The sequence below is a fragment of the Nematolebias whitei genome, chromosome 9 (genome assembly GCF_014905685.2).
Source record: "Nematolebias whitei isolate Nwh7 chromosome 9, NemWhi1, whole genome shotgun sequence".
Lineage (NCBI taxonomy): Eukaryota > Metazoa > Chordata > Actinopteri > Cyprinodontiformes > Rivulidae > Nematolebias > Nematolebias whitei.
The window spans coordinates 40293870-40311506 of record NC_056506.1 but is presented as its reverse complement, the minus strand read 5'-3'; the positions used below and the strand labels follow the sequence as shown (position 1 = coordinate 40311506).

At 38.1% G+C, this 17637-nt stretch overlaps 1 protein-coding gene across 1 annotated transcript in view; it reads left to right on the top strand.

Annotated features, from left to right (window-relative positions):
• The window catches only part of LOC119414261 (macrophage mannose receptor 1-like), a 31143-nt gene extending 14784 nt beyond the window's left edge, over window positions 1-16359 (top strand). The window contains exons 18-29 of the mRNA XM_037681356.1: window positions 2228-2304; window positions 3040-3140; window positions 3409-3551; window positions 3838-3943; window positions 4601-4728; window positions 5382-5493; window positions 5839-6071; window positions 10739-10904; window positions 11158-11328; window positions 11420-11536; window positions 11907-12065; window positions 16097-16359. Coding sequence (XP_037537284.1) covers window positions 2228-2304; window positions 3040-3140; window positions 3409-3551; window positions 3838-3943; window positions 4601-4728; window positions 5382-5493; window positions 5839-6071; window positions 10739-10904; window positions 11158-11328; window positions 11420-11536; window positions 11907-12065; window positions 16097-16359 — 1776 coding nt within the window. The remainder of the gene's footprint in view (window positions 1-2227; window positions 2305-3039; window positions 3141-3408; window positions 3552-3837; window positions 3944-4600; window positions 4729-5381; window positions 5494-5838; window positions 6072-10738; window positions 10905-11157; window positions 11329-11419; window positions 11537-11906; window positions 12066-16096) is intronic.
• The last annotated feature ends 1278 nt before the right edge of the window (window positions 16360-17637 follow it).

The window sequence follows — 17637 nt, the reverse complement described above, 5'->3', positions numbered from 1 at the left end:
CATCCATCCATCCATCCATCCATCCATCCATCCATCCATCCATCCATTATCTTTACCCGCTTTTGCATTCTTGGGTCACGGGGGTCACAACCATTCACTCTCTCATTCACATCTAGGGACAATTTCGAGTTACCAATCAGCCAAACATGCATGTTTTTGGTCTGTGGGAGGAAACCGGAGTACCCGGAGGAAACCCATGCATGCACGGAGAGAACATGCAAATTCCACCCAGAAAGGCCCCCGGCTGGGATTTAAACCAGGGGAATTTGTTCGCAGAGAGGCGGCAGCTCTACCAACTGTTTCACCGTGCTGCTCCATCAAAACCAACATTTTAAAAATTTATTTTAATTTTTATTATTGAGAATAAAGTTGGAGACATGGAATCTGAATGGGCCGCTTTCAGGGCCTCTATTGCACATGTGGCTTCCAGAAGCTGTGGTCTGAACGTCACTGGTGCCTGTTTGGGCTCAACCAAAGGACTTGCTGATGGAGGCCGTCAAGTTGACAGAGGCCTTCAGGATTTGGTCATTCCTGGAAAGTCTAAAAGCAGCTGACAGGTACAGGGTGGCCAGAAGGACTGCAACTTCAGTGGTTGCAGAAGCAAATATTTGGTCATGGGAAGAATTCAGGGAGACCATGGAGAAGGACTTTCAGTGGGCCTAGAAAAAGTTCTAATAAATAGTTTGGCGATTCAGAAAGGAAAGCGGACCCTATCCCCTTTGTCTCAGGTGGAAGTGTTCAGTTATCTGGGCATCATGTTCATGATTGATGGTAGGATGGAGCGGTAGATGAATCAACGGATTTGGGCCTCATTCTCAGTAATGAGGGCATTGCTTCAGTCTGTCGTGGTGAAAAAACAGCTGAGTTGAAAGGCAAAGCTCTCGATTAACTGGTCTGTCTACATTCAGGTCTCTCTTGTAAATGAGTCCCTGAGACTCAATGGGATTAACCTGTATAAATAAAGGTTGAATGAACATTACAAACCTTACCTATTTTCACAAGGTTTGGATCATGACCAAAAGAATGAAATCCTGGATACAAGCGGTTGAAATGAGTTTCCTTTATAGGGTGGCCAGGCTCATCCTTAAAGATTGGGTGAGGAGGTCTGTCATCTGAAGAGTGCTCGGAGTAGAGCCGCTACTCCTCCGTATCGAAAAAGAGTCAGTTGAGGTGGTTCGGCCATCTGATTAGGGTGCTTCCTGGACACCTCCCTTTGGAGGTTTTATGGGCACGTCCCACTGCTAGGGGGCCCTGGAGAAGATCCAGAAGTCACTGGAGGGATTGTGTATATTCTCAAGCCTGGGAATGCTCTGGGGTTCCCCAAAACAAACTGGAAAGTGTTGCTGGGGAGAGGGATGTCTGGGTTTCTTTCCTGTCCTCCGTGACCCGACTACGAATAAGTGGTGGATGGATGGATGGAGGGATGGATGGATGGATTTCTTAAATCAAGTTAGTTTTAAGGGCAGCACGGTGGCACAACTGGTAGAGCTGCTGCCTCTCAGAGCGCAGGTCTTCGGTTCAAATCCCGGTCCGGAGGCCTTTCTGGGTGTGGTTTGCATGTTCTCTTCGTGCATGCGTGGGTTTTCTACGGGTACTCCGGTTTCCTCCCACGGACCAAAAACATGCATGTTAGGCTGATTTGTGACTCTAAATTGTCTCTAGGTGTGAGTGAGAGAGTGAATGGTTGTTTGTCTCGTTTGTCTCTATGTGGCCCTGTGATGGACTTGTGACCTGTCCAGGGTGTCCCCCGCCCCTCGCACAATGATTGCCAGACATAGGCACCGGAAACCCCCGTGAGCCAAAATGGAAGAAGTGGGTAAAAAGATAATGGTTGGATGGATGGAAGTTAGTTTTAAGCAGCACATTTTTTGCCATGTGCTTAAGTAGCCAACTTTTATTTGGTTTGCTCTTATTCATCTCAGTTTCAGACGTTCACCTACAATTTAATGGCTCTCTTTTTCTTTTAGTTTGAATTAAAGTTAGACCAATTTAAATGGAATTAAACTGGACTAGATTTAATTTGATTCTAAAATCTAAAGATTAGACTGGAAATTTAAATATGACTGTACTGAAGTGAACCATACTTGAGTAAACTGAAATTAATTGGTATGTTTAGTAAGGGGTTTGGAACAAGCATGTTTGTCTTGTCCCTACCAGTTTTCTTTTTACTTGTTTTAATGTGTGCCTCCTCATTCATAAACTAAAATAAATCTATATTTATCTGCAGATGAAAAGAAATTCTTCCAACCTGTATTTTGCTTCGTACTGGATTGGTCTGACTCTAGATTTTGACAAAACAATTCAGTGAGTATAAATTTATTACAAATTAGAGGAAATATTTTTATTTATCCAAAAAAATATATATATATATATATATATGACTTCCATTATGATGTGTGATTGCATGTAGGGCTAAGAAAAGTCACTGTCAAAAATTGGATTGCCATGTGAAAATCCAACATGTCCACCATTATATATATATATGTAAACTGGCCACCCAGGTCATTTGAGGAAACTATACTTTCAAGTTTTTATATTGCTTAAAAGTATAGTTTCATCAAATGATTGGGGTGGCCAAATATTTCTCTATGGTGGGCAAGGCCACCAGTGGCCACTTCCTTACTCCAGCATTGCATGTGGTAGTGGATAAACTTGCTCCATGCACTCGCCACAGTCCGTCACTCTGCACGGCCTTTGGCAAGCAAAACAAACAAACAAACAAACAAACAAATAAAAACAACATATTTTTATACACACTGTAACTCCTACCCACTTGAATAACTTGCATCAAAAACAACAAGGTTCACTTGCATTCCCAGTTTAATTCTAGTCTACTCATCTCTAAAAATGGCAAACATTCACTATTCAAACCCCTCAGCAATGTGGGTATCGGCATACCACTTGTTGAGTTTGGATTCAAAGGTTTTTGCCAATGCATTATTAATATTTTTTAAAGTATAGTGTTTTATTGATTTTATGTCAATATTTAATGTTTACTATCTTTATTTGATTTAATGTAAAAGCTTGTGTTTCATTTAGATGGATGGATGGTTCTCCAGTGTTATTTACACGATGGTATATTGGCCAGCCTGATTTCAGAAATTTTGATGAGAACTGTGTTGCCATGCGGCATTTAACTGGTGAGTATTATAATTCATTTATACTTCCAAAAATCAGAAATGATGTTCAAAGTTAGGCTATATTGTTACATTACAACACTGTATTTAAGAATTTATATTCATAACTCATGTTATTTCGATGAAATAGAATTGTTGCAGATTTTTATAATAAATTTCAAAAATATATAATAAATACTGTGAATTAATAAAAATTAAATAAGAAGTTGAATAACAATGCATAATATGTTGTTTACTGATTATAATATATGTAATTTATTTTGTTTCACAGGATTTTGGCACGATTTTAACTGTGGACAAGAAAATCCATCCATTTGTAAGCGCAGTAAGTCACCACTTGCCAACACCACAATGGTTCCTACAGTGTCCCCTAAAGGTGGCTGCAAAGAAAACTGGAAAAAACTGAACTCTAAGGTGAGATTGGTTTGTTGCAGGAATAACCTCAAAATGGATACAGTTGTGCTTGTACGTTTGTGAAGCTTTTAGAATTTTCTATATTTCTGCATAAATATGACCTAAAACATCATCAGATCTTCACACAAGACCTAAAGTACAAAAAAGAGATCCCATTTAAACAAATGAGACAATAATATTATAATTTTTGTACTTGGTCATTTATTTATTGAGGAAAATGATCCTATATATAATAATATAGAATAATTTCAACAGTTGTAAAACTTTTCTGTTGTTACAACTCCAGTGCTACAGGATCATAAACAACCAGAATTTGACCTGGTTTGATGCAAGAGAGCACTGCAAAGACATGGGTGGAAACCTGGTCTCTATTCCTTCAAGACATGTGCAAGGTTTGTTTTCTCATAAAACCTTTCAGTCTCCTAATCTCCATATTTTAAAATCCACTCAGAGCATAAACGTGTCAACAAAGCCTAAATTCGGGGAATGCAAGAAAGTCATGTTGAGTTCATAAAAGTTTATGTTTTTGTTGGTTTTAAATTCACATCTTGTTTAAAAAAAATCACAACAGTCTAGAGATAAAATAACAAGACTATTTTTTATGTTTTATGGAAATCTGTTCAAACAAGCCAAAATGTATGCGTTTAAAGAGTTGTTGTTACCTGTGTGCACGTGTATTTGTTTGTTTGTGAACAAATGTCTTAAACTACTGTACGGATCAGTTTTACAGATAGGAGCTAAACTTCAATGTAGTAGTAGCTGAGAGTCATTACCGTCACACATGCTAACAAATGGCTAGTTATCATTGTTTCAAACCGTAGATAAAACGCATTTCTTCAAAGAAACACTTGTTTAACTTTTTTCTGTTATGTCCTAAATGAAAAACAAAGTCGTAATTTTTTTTTTTATTATTATTTGTTTGAAAAAACCTAAATACAACATGGAGAATAAAAATGAGTAAGGATGAAATTTGAATTCAAGACTCAAGTTCCATTGCATTAATAAGTTTGTACATTTCTGAAACTCTAATTATTGCTTTGCATTTTCAGTGTTTTTATTGTTTCAAATGAGTACAGCACAGACATCAGACCTGTGGATTGGTCTCCATAATCTGTATGATTATTGGTTTTTATGGACTGATGGACAGCCAAGGTCATATATGAACCTTGATATGTCGGTAAGTGATTGTTGATTTCAAAACAAAGTAAATTTCTCCATGAATACCATGTACTTGATCATAAAATTCAAAGAAAAGCATCAGTAAAGAATGTATATATTTTCCTTTAATGATTTCTAGACTTCTAGAACAGCTTCTACCCTGAGGCTGTTAAGACTTATGAACCTCCAACCAGGAAAAAAAATAATTACTGTGAAAAATCACTGTAATGCCACTTGGTTGTTGATATGTGCTGCTGACTATTCATGATGCTGATCTCATGCTGCTGATTATTTCATGTTGCTGTGTTCATTAGTCCTCATCTGCTCACACAGACTCATGTTTGTGCTGCTGTTGTTTTGGCGTATTGTTTTTGTACCATTAGTACTTAGTGTATTCTTAGTCTTGTGTATTCTTAATTTAGTGAATGTAGTATCTTCTTAAATCATGACTCGGCTCTTACTAATGATTTTCTTTACAATTTTTGTTTTTGTTGGATGTAACTGGGACCCTGCGTACATAGTTTCATCCCACCTCATGTATTACATGTGGTGTGTATGACAAATAAATCTCTCTGACCTCAAATACAGGCATAAAACACAACATTATTTATCTATGTAAAGCTTGCTAGTTCGCTTTCATTATTTATAATCCATTTGCTTCTTTCATCCAAGGAGTCTGATAACCATTGTGCTGTGATGAACACTAATCCTTTAATGGGTATTGGCATTTGGATCGCAAAGTCCTGCAATGACACTTATGGATTTATATGTATGCAAAATGTTGGTAAGATAAACTCTTCTTTAAGTGCATACCCAAAATAATAAAAACAGTTAATTTTTCAGTAAGTTCACCTAAAGCAGTACTTTTCCTGAACTTCCCACTATCTTCACCATTTCACCCAATCTTGCTTCTTCTTTTTTTACCTAATCATAAAAGCTAAAGTGTAAACTAAATTAAACTGTACACTTTATAGTTTTTTTAAGTAATGTTTCCCACTTGCCCAGTATTTGCTGCAAGAGTCAGTTTTCTTCTGTGGAGTCTTCATTAAATGTTGCACTAACGCTATGTTAAGTATTACTGTGGTGTAGTTTAAAAAAATCAATGTGTTTCTGCTCCCGCTCTAAACAGATCAATCACTCCCTGACTCTCCTGAACCAACACCTTCTACCAACTACGTCAAACTATTTAATGACTCAATCAAACACATCCCTCAACAAATGAGCTGGGATGCAGCCAAGAAGCACTGTGAAGATGATGGTGCAAATCTGGCTAGTGTGCGTTCAGAGTGGACACAAGCTTACATAGAGCTGCTGGCTATGAATTTCAAGACTCCTATATGGATTGGACTCAACAAAGCTCAGGTATGGTGTTAAAATTGTCCTAAAGGACATAGTCAACATGTCCATTCAAAACTTTTTTTTTCTTCTGACAACACTTTCTTTTTTCAACGAGGATTCCCGTGATTAGACCGGTGATTAGATAAAAGTCATGGAGGAAAGCAACACTAGACATTTTAACAGTTTAAGGCAAGATTTTATGTCATACTTGCACAAGATGGGTGTCAGTCAACAGTTATGTCCTGATAAGTTGCTCAGAGGTAGTAGTAAAATCCTGATGGGTGGCAAATACACCAACTTGGGGCAGAGATGGGGTAGAGGCAGAGCAGCTGACTTGGGACTAGAAAGTAGTGATTCGACTCCCAGCCTTTCTCACATGTTGTGGTGTCTCTGAGCAAGACACCCAATCCCAAAATTACTCCCGGGGCGGTTACATAGATGCCCACTGCTCCACCTGGGTGTATGTCAGGTGTGATGTGTTAAATGCAGAGAACTAACTTCACCATTGTATGGGATTATACATTGATGCCAATCTCAGACTACCCGTCCCAACTGTCATAGATCTGAAGCAGGACTTGGCCTTTATGATATTTTGACAGTATAATATCCTTGAGCAAAAACACCAGAGTTTTACAAAATCTAAAAAGCTTTATTTTTTTATCATTACATTTAAGCTCAATAACCTTGCTTCTATAAACCTATGTTACTGCATCCTTTTAAAAGGACATCATAGTGCAATCTACACAAAAGAATAGATAGAAGATGGATGGAAAACTTATTTGTCATTCAATGACACAAAAAAAGTACTCAAGAATGAAATTGTGTTTCATTGTTTACTCGCAATCTCATGGTCAAACTCGGGTCTTTCAGTGAAGAAATTCAAGATTGAGAAGGTGAAAACCGAGGGGTGCCAGTTTGCTTACTAGATGCTGTGGGATTAGGTATTGTATTGAAAGCAGAACTAAAATCAATATACAGCATCCACATGAAGGTGTTCTTCTCCTCTAGATATTGGAGATACGGATGGAGTGCAAAGAAATCTGCATCCTCTGCGGAATGGTTTGGATGATAAGAAAACTGGCACAAGTCAAAACCAGAAAGTAGTTTGGAGACAAAAGGCTGTTTTATGAGCCTCTCAAAGCCATTAATCATTACTGAAGTTCCACGAAGCAGTAATCAGTCAAGCATGATCACTGTGGACTTCTTGGGTACTGATATGATAGTAGCTGTCTTGAAACATGATAAAACAATAGCTTGGTTCAGCGAGGTTTTAAAAATGTCTGTCAGATCCAAGGCCAGCTGCTCAGCACATTACGAGAAAAGGAGCCTGGGTACCTCTGCCTTTTGTACACTGATATTCTTCAGCTTCCTATGACCATGAGCAATTTCAAAAGACAGTGACTGTTCTTCTGGATTGGGCTCTGATTTCCTTACTATAACTGAATTCAAAACCTAAAACCTGCCAAATTGATAATTTAATTCTTAAGGAAAACCATCCTTACAGAACATTTGAAGATCTTTGGAGTTTGTTAGGACCTGATTGCCCTCCATCATCCTCCAAGTATTATCCTGAAAGAAATCTTGGATTTTCTTTCCATTTGCACATTTTGTTTGTTTTATTGAATGGTTAAAATTCACTCTAGCTATTTTCAGAGATACCCAGTTACCTGATTTGTAAGCAACATTTTATGCTTTCAGTATTCCCTGCACCTCTACTGTAATCCAAGGTTTTTGTGGTTTGCCCTGGTGGTGATGACAGTGACATCCTCCATGGACTTCTTGATATATCCTGACACAGACATGGCATACTCTTTCGCAATGACATTTTGGTCGTTAGTAGCTGCTGACCTGAAGATGTAACAGTATGTACTCAAAACAGTTCTGTAGTGCATCTGCAGCTCCTTTAGACCACACTCTAAGCTGCATCACAGCAGGCTTTTCTCTGGTCAGCATACATTTATATGCTGGAATAGGCATTAATATAGATGGTCTGAGAAGCTGAGGTGGGGCCAAGGTTCTGCACTTGAAACCCTGTTTTATGTTACTGTAGGCTTGGGTCAATGAGTTCTTTCCCTGAGTAGCAAAGTCTACAAATTCATGAAAATGAGGGAGTACAGTTTTCATGCTGACCTGAGTAAAGTATCCAGCAACAATAACACCACCTTCACTGATGGAGGAGTAATCTGTACATCCTACTTAGTGTTGATGATGGGTGGGATGTAGGTAGTAAAAACTCAATGGCAGAGAGTGACTCCACCGATGCTGGTTCTTCCTGGTGCAGCAGCTCAAGACAATGCAGACGTTCCTGTAATGTCACTTCCACAAAATCCATAACACTTTATTGTTAAATTTCTAGACAAGTCCTAATATCATTAACTTGTTTTAGCTTGTACCTGACTGTAGGCTACAGCTGGGGCATTGCAAAAATTAACACTATTGAGAACCATTATGGCCACAGGCAGGGCATCACCAAGACAGGGTGCCACACATTTACTATCTGATATGTTGCATCAAGTCTGAGTAAAAAAACCCAAAAAAAAAACAGAAAAAGGTTGTTAGAGAATTTTCTATATAAATATTTTTAATTGTATTTTTGTATTATGCCTGAAATGACTGAGAACATCTTTACCTACTGAATTGAACCCGAAACACTCTCTTGTCTCGACCTGGAGGCTGTCTTGCTGAATCACAGTGCCTCCTTGGCATTGTCGCATAAGAACATGCCCCAAACACTTTCTTATCTCCATCTGAAGGCTGACTCAATGATGGCCATGGATCATGTGCTGGACTGCGGCTGGCTATTAGAGAATGCCAGCTGGATTCTGCTGCTGTCTAAAAGTCTGCAGATGACTCTATTGGATGCTCTTTCTGTGACATGTTCCATGCATATGCATTATCCATCCATCCATCCATCCATCCATCCATCCATCCATCCATCCATCCATCCATCCATCCATCCATCCATCCATCCATCCATCCATCCATCCATCCATCCATCCATCCATCCATCCATCCATCCATCCATCCATCCATCCATCCATCCATCCATCCATCCATCCATCCATCCATCCATCCATTATCTTTACCCGCTTATTCCATTTTGGGTCACGGGGGTCGCTGGTGCCCATGTCCAGCAATCACTGTGCGAGGGGCGGGGTGCACCCTGGACGGGTCTCAAGTCCATCACAGGGCCACATAGAGACAAATGACACAAACAACCATTCACTCTCTCACTCACACCTAGGGACAATTTAGAGTTACCAATCAGCCTAATATGCATGTTTTTGGTCTGTGGGAGGAAACCGGAGTACCCGGAGAAAACCCACACATGCACGGAGAGAACATGCAAATTCCACCCAGAAAGGCCCCAGGACTGGGGTTTGAACCAAGGACCTGCTCGCTGAGAGGCAGCAGCTCTACCAGTTGCGCCACCGTGCTGCCGCATATGCATTATGTAAATAGTAAATGGACTGTACTTATATAGCGCCTTTCTGTCTTATCAAGGCACTAAAAGCGCTTTACACTACAATCTGTGCCCTCATTTATCCATTCATACAGAACTACTAGATCTCTACAAAGGTAATTGAACAAATCATACTAAAGAGACTAATCAGTGCTTTATCATATTCATACACCGATGGGACACACATCAGAGGCAATGAGTAGTTCAGTGTCTTGCCCAGGGACACTTCGACATGTGACGGCTGGTGGAGTCGAACCCCCAACTCTTGCACTGGATGACGATTGCTATAACCACTCAGCCACAGCCACCTATGTATCTAGGTATTATGTATCAATGTATGTAATCTGTCTTGAATGGGTCATTGCAAGTAAAACGGCAGTTAAAGTGTGGTCCTTTTTGGGTAAGCAAAGTTAGTGAGAGAGATTTTCTCTTAACACGGGTCTTTGGCTAAACATATCAGTGTCTTCATTACTGAGTGCAACCTAATATCTGCTAAAATCCCAGTGCTGGTAAAAGCCCCGATTGACTGGTTTGATTAAGTTTCTGTTATAGACTTATAATAAGAATCAGAATAAGTTTTATTATCATTGCACCCAGATACAATGAGAACATGTACATACAGTCGTCCGAAAGATGGGGGGAGTGCACAAAGCTGCTACTATAAAAGCGGGCCTTTCTTATTCTTGTTCAGAATAATATTTTTGTTTAGATGAGAAAAGGGAAGAAAAACATGAGGCGAGACGGTATTAAAAAAAAAGATCTCTCACACCTTGTCCTAGACAAGGCACAATTTGATACATCAAAAAACCTACCACAGCAAAACACATGTTATACGTGTACATATAGCCCGGTGAAGACATTGAATGTTAAGGGATGGTCGTAGCATAGTCCAGAGACCCCCCCCAGCCATTGTCTAGATGAGAGGTGTTATTTATCATCAGCTTGGTTGAGTTTCCGTCACATGTCCGAAGGGAGTGGTGAGGAGACAGACAAAGCATGCCATGCCAGGAGGAGTTGAGATAAGTCTGCCGTCAAGGCCACAGTTTGGGTCAGGCAGAACTCGTAAATTGCTGTTTCTGCCTTTTAAGTCTCGCTGGTACAGTTTTCTGATGGAAACTCCAAACAGCCGAATTGAGTCCTTACGCCGAAAGTTATAGTGGTAACATTTCTTGAAAACTAAACATGAAAAATTTTACTTGAATGTTGTGAGACTGCTTTTTGCTTCCAGACCAAAAACTATTTCAGATACATTGATGGCTGGTCCCTGAAATTTGCTCATTGGGATAAAAATGAACCAAGCCAAAACAAAACGTGTGTCTATGTGGACGTGGATGGAAAATGGAAAACCGATTTCTGCAGTCAGACCATCAGCAGTGTTTGTATGAAGTCTACAGGTAAAATCAGATTGATGTACCTAATAAACAAACTAGCAAACTGTTAGATTTATAAACACTGTAATCATTTAATTTATTGCAAAATTCAAATCACTGCTAAACTTTTTTTCTACTTTGTAAGTTTTATTACAAATACATATTAAAATTTTAAAGCAAGTACCAGTAAACATCCATCCATCCATCCATTATCTTTTACCCACTTCTTCCATTGCCGGTAAACATTTTACGCAAATGTCACCGTTGTTCTTTACAGAGGTACCACCAGAAGTAGAGCCAACTAATTTCCCAGGAGTTTGTCCTGAAGACCCAGAAGAAATTGATTCAGGACGTCACTATTACTGGAAACCTTTTAGGCGTCACTGTTATATATTTGTCCTTGAGTCAAATAGCTGGTCACATGCAGCAGTCAGCTGTGCAACACATGGTAGGTGTTTTATGTAAAAAAAAAAAAAAGTTTTAGATCCTTAAAATGCATGTTGCTTTTACTAAAAAAAATATGAATTCAATTTATGAAGGTGGAATGCTTGCCAGCATTGAAGATCCCAATGAACAAGAATTTATATACAGTAACATCAAAACATATGAAGACAGATACAAATCGTTTTGGACTGGTCTTTTTAAAAATCATAAAGGTAAAACCCTTTTTTATGGTCTTACAAAACAATGCCCTCAGTTCTACAGGTTAGTTGTTACAAAACAAACTACTAAGTTGTTTGAATTACTAAGGCAATGGAGGTCTATATATATATATATATATATATGTGTGTGTGTATATATATGTATATGTGTATGTATATGTATATATATATATGCATATATGTATATATGTATGTATATGTATATATATATACATATATGTATATATATGTATATATATATATATATATATATATATATATATATATAAATGCTACTTAATTTTTTTAAATAGTTTTTTATATTGATTTTCTTCACAAAAGGTTTTGTTTGACTAAAGCAAGCATTTGTTTGTCTTGTGTCTAGATGCGTGGGTGTGGTTGGATAAAACAGTCATGGATTACACTATGTGGCAAACAAATGAAATTGAGGTTTTCTACTATGGAAAGATTCATTCATCAGATGGAAGATGGAGTGGGAGCAGTCCATGGTATTATCATCCGTATATCTGCAAAAGAGCAAAAGGTAAAAACAACATTTTCAAACTTGTTTTGAATTACACTAATTTAGTTTTCTTTTGTTTTGTGCAATGATCTTGCAATCAGACAGACTTCCTGTCAGATAACAAAACTGCATGAGATTTACTGAAAGCACTAGCCAGAGTTCAAGTGGAGTGTGTGACAGCTGAAAATGCCAGTTAAGTGGTATTTCCAGTTACTACATACTAAGAACTCAGTCATGGTTAAAAAAAAAAACAAAAAAAACAATTACACTTTATTTTAATGTTACTATTTAACTGATGACGAAAAAAATGAATGGAAATAAGTCTAGGCCAGGTTCTTTATTGATGTAAAAAAAAAGAAAAACTTTGGGCGATCAAAATTTGGACCTCTCATGTTGTTCAGCATGCTTGAATATGTTATAAAATGATGATACAAATCCAACTAGAGAAATAGGTTTCTTTTAAAGTTTGCAGTGTGAATGCTGAGTGCTGACTGACTGCTAAAATTTGCGTAAGATGATGAAGTCAGAGTCAGTCAGATTTAGAGTTTCTTTATTGTCATTCGCACCTCATGTGGTACATGTGGTGGAGCGAAATTATGTACACAGGGTCCCAGTTACATCCAACAATAAAATGTATAAGAAAAACTGTAATAACATCTAAGATATGAACTAAGAAAAACATCAACCAAATATACACTAAGCACCCATAACACAAAAACATTGAACATCAGCATAAACATGAAAATGAGTCTGTGTGAGCGGATGTGCACACATGAACTCATCAACATTGAAACAGATCAGCAGCAACATGAAATAGATCAGGAGCAACATGATGTGATTTTTCACAGTGATGATTCTGGTTAGAGATTCATGAGTCTAACAGCCTCAGTGTAGCAGCTGTTCCTCAGTCTAGTGGTTCTACACTTAATGCTCCTCAACCTCCTTCCTGAGGGGAGTGGAGTAAAAAGTGTGTGTGCTGGGTGAGTGAGGTCCTTCATGATGCAGGTAGCCCTCTTCCTGCATCTAGAGATGTAGATGTCTGTGATGGTGGGGAGGCTGACTCCAACAGTCTTCTGTGCAGCCTTCACCACTCTCTGCAAAGCTTTTCTTTCTGCAGCTGTGCAGCCTCCATGCCACACGTTGATGCTGGAGCACAGGATGCTCTCCACTGCACACCTGTAGAAGGAGATGAGGACTGAGCTTCCCAGACCAGCTCGCCTCAGCCGTCTGAGGAAATAGAGTCTCTGATGAGCTTTCTTGATCAGGCTGGTGGTGTTGTTGCTCCAGCTGAGGTTGTCATTCATGTGTACACACAAGTACTTGTAGCTGGAGACCATTTCCACCATGAAACAATCTAAAACGTGTTTTGCTTTCTAAAAAATGTTAGCTAAAAGCCGCAAAAGACTTGTTGAAAGATAAAACAGCAAAAGACTGGCAAAAAAATTAGCAAATGGCTAGCTTGTCCTACAAATAGCAAAATGGTGGATAGAAGTTAAAAGAAGCAAAATGCTAGCTCAAAGTTAAAATGAGCAAATTAGCAGTTTTCAAGTACCAAAAGCTAACTAAAAATAGCAAAAGACTTGCCAAAAGCTAAAAGTAGCAGAACGGTATATAATGTAACAAGAGAAAACAAACATGCGTAGGCAGATAAAAACAATGTTTTTGAAGGAGTTAACGAAATAATGTCATTATAATGGATGAAAAATGTAAATAAAGTTAAGTATTTTGAAAGATATAAAAGTTATAAAAAAAAAGTTGTAGCACACATGTCCTGACTGATTGCATGAATAACTAGAAAGTTCCTTGAGAAACTTTGACGGGGACTGCTTATTTATTATTAAATTATTATTAATAATAAATATTAATGTTAATGATTATTTATACTAATAATAAATACTAAGTATTAATATATTGTTAATTTGTTAATAATAAAAATATTAATAATCTCACTCACTTCACCACTCGCTCCCCACGAGATCGGATGCTTCTCTCCCTCCCTCTCCGCTTTGCTTTGCTGCTCTGTCTGTCTGTGAAATTGCTGTGAGACTCTCTTGCATTTCTTCCGAACCATAATTATGGACTTGTTTTTTGACCAGTTGGTCCCTCATCTCAATTTACAACATTTCTTCGAAGAGAAGACAGGCTTCGGGCGAGCCGATTAACCCTGTTGGCACGTATGCAGCTGGATATCTCATCGACTGGAAAACTTGATGATGTGTCTATCTCTGCTGCCATATGTGGACTTTAAAGACACATATTTAATTGGATTTTTGATAATTGGTTCCTGCTTTTTGGATTCAGCTGGTGCTGGTTTTATCTACAATCAAGGAAGTCGTCAGCAGCAAATTTGGACCCGATCACGCTGCTTGCCTTCATTGGGTTCATGTCTGGAGTACCCGGACTCAAATGCTTTGGGCTGAATGGATCAGATCTTGGGGATTTTTACTCTGACACGTTTCCATCGGTGTTGGTCATGTTAATTTGGACATTTCGGAACCGAGTGGACCAAACACAGACTCAAGGTTGATGTCATTAAGTTCTGCCTGTCCCCAAAACAACTGTGTGTTTATTTAAATTTTGTTCGCCTTGGTTGTCCTTGAAGGCCATCTTATCTAAAGTCACCTGGAGAAAATGTGATCTGATGCTCACCACCCCCTCCCTGAGGAATTTCCAACTGATAACAAGATGAAACCACGCTGAAAAAAACTTTATGTCATCATTTCAGGACTCTGGATTCTTATAAAGGTTATCCTTGGCCATTTCTCGACATACCTCAAGAATGTTTATGGATCTCACCGGAGGACATTGACTGATTACAGTGACCTCGAGAGCATCTGTAGGCGTTGTTGACCGGTCTCGTCCCTTCCTTCTTCCTGCTCTGCTCTGCAGAATGTCTATGTAAATATGTGCTTGTTTGTGCGAGGAGTTTTTTCAATATTAGGGGTTTTTCTCAGCCGAGAAAAAAGTCTGATAGGAATTTTTTCGCCTCCAATTCCTACATGTGTCCTGTTAACCACTGTTTTTTGTCTGTCCAAACAGGTCTCATTTGTAAATGAGTCTTCGAGGCTCAATGTGATTTATCTGTTTAAATAAAGGTTGAATGAATGAAAAAATATTCACACCAATAATTAGTATTGATATTGAATATTACTTATTAATATTAATAATTATTGATATTAAAACAGATAATTATTAACTTTAATAATTAATATTATTATTATTACTAATTAATAATAATAATAGGTGATTGATAATAGGTAATAATAGGTGCCTTCCATGCATTGCATAATGCACTGCCTTCCTTGCATGTTGAACCAAAATGGCTCCATATGTTACTCAGTTTCTGTAAAAAGTTTTCACCTATTCATTTCCTATGGGAAATTTGGCATCTTTGTTAGCAAATTATGTCACCATGGTAACTGCGAATGCCAATAAAAGTAATTGCCCACTTCCTGGAGCCGGGCCGGTCGTTTTGATATAACTTTTGTGGGGGTCCACGTTGCGGTTCGGGTCGCATTAAAGTTGAAAAATATACTCTTTTCAGGAGTAGAATAATAAGCGGGCAGTCACCAACTAGTTCCTGGAGTTGGTGAAATATTGCGTCTTTGTTCGCAAATTACGTCGCCATGGTAACTTGAAATGCCAATAAAAGTAATAGCACACATCACGGGGCCGAGCCAGTCGTTTTGATATAGCTTTTGTGGGGGTAGACGCTGTGGTTCGGGCCGCATTAACGGATTCTCGAAAGAGATAGAAATGTAGACATTCTTCCGAGGTGTAGAATAATATGTGCCTGCCATGCATTTGCATGACAGTCCCCAACTGACTAAAAAAGCCCAAAGTAGTTAAACTGAAATAAATGTCAGAATTTTGTCCTACAACTATATATTAAATTAAAAAAATTGTTTCAACCCATACTTTCCTTTTTCTCAGTGTTACTACCAAATACATCACCGCCATCCTGTAAGTAACATTTTTATACTTCCTTAAAAATGTTGACTTTTTATTAATTTATTTATTATGTGTTTGCTGATGAACATCTGCTCTTTCAGTCTCCCCAGATGTTCAGGAAACATCTGGCCGTAAACACATTACTTTGGCAGTTGTGATAATCATTGTTGGGTTTGCAGTGGGAACAATCATCTCCCTCTCCCTGTTCAAAAAGTCTGGCCATTGTGTATCCTTCCCTGCAACATTAACTAACTTTGACAACCCACTGTTCTTCAGCAACAACCTCTCACAGCCTGATTTAGTGGATACCAAAATACTGGTAGAAAATCCATATGAAGAAAATACTGAAACTGTAACTATATAAGATAAAGAACAACAAAACATTCTGTTTTATGTTGCTTTCAGTGGGTTTCACTGTCTAAAAATAAGGTTTTGCTGTAAACTATGTCTGATATTTGTTCAGTCTCTTCTGTATTTTTGATATGTATGCCCACGTATTTTGTGGTGTTATATTGAAAAATGCTATCTAATTCATGCACAAAACATACTTATTGAATAATAAAAAATGTCTATAAAATATCTTGACTGTGTGAGAAGAGTAAATGTTCTCCAGAACTGAACAGATAAAAAACAAAGCCCAACACAACACAGTACTCAATGACAAATACTTAATAAGCAGAACAACCAGAAGTGGAACATCTGGGCATTTGATTTAAGACTTTTTTGCAGTTTTGACAAGTCTTGTTAACATCAACACAATAGGTGAAAGAAGATATTAAAAAATGACATAGTGGAAGAAAATATAGATACTTTAAGAAGTGTTATAGATGTACATGTATTAAATGCAAGAGCTAAATATTAGAATTAAAAACCTGACTTTCATAGAAGACATCATTTGATCAACCCATAAAAACTGCATAATTACATTAAAGAATATATTTTACTTGTAATAGCAAGCACAGGAGAGATAAAACAAACACTTTTTACTGTAATCACTGTTTCATTGTGTTGTTCTGGTAAGATGGTACTATACATAAAGTAAATCCTTGTGATTGTAATGTCAATCAGATTTTGAATTAGATTAGAGATACGTGGGATGCAGCAACATCCACAGAGCACCAGTAAGGCAGCTGCAACTGCAACAGAGACTAGAAGAGATGAGATTAGTCCACTCGATCAACTAAATCATTTTTCATACATTGCAGTAAAGGGATTTCCTATGCCCGAGTCCTAGTTCTTCAAAGATGGAGGTCAGTGAAGTCATCTGGGACTCCTTTTAAAACTCAACTAGCAACTACAAACACGTTGTTATCCAATGATCCCAATGCTGTGGATCTTTTCTATAAGTCATCTGATAAACCTTGAAAATGTTGTTGTGAATTTGTATACTCTGGCAAGAAAACTGTTGGGAATGACATCAGGAGCTGAACCAAAAACCCATCCAGGCAGGTGAGAGCTTAACTCAGAGTCTCTTGTCTCCACAGAGTCACCATACATCTGCTCATATGATGGTTTGACTCAAAAACCACGTTTATCTGTGATGAGAGTTGTCATCTGTAATGTTAATCACATTTTAACACCATCCTGCAGATCACCTGGACTTCTGCCCACGTGATTTCACAGAGAACAGGTGAACCTTTCA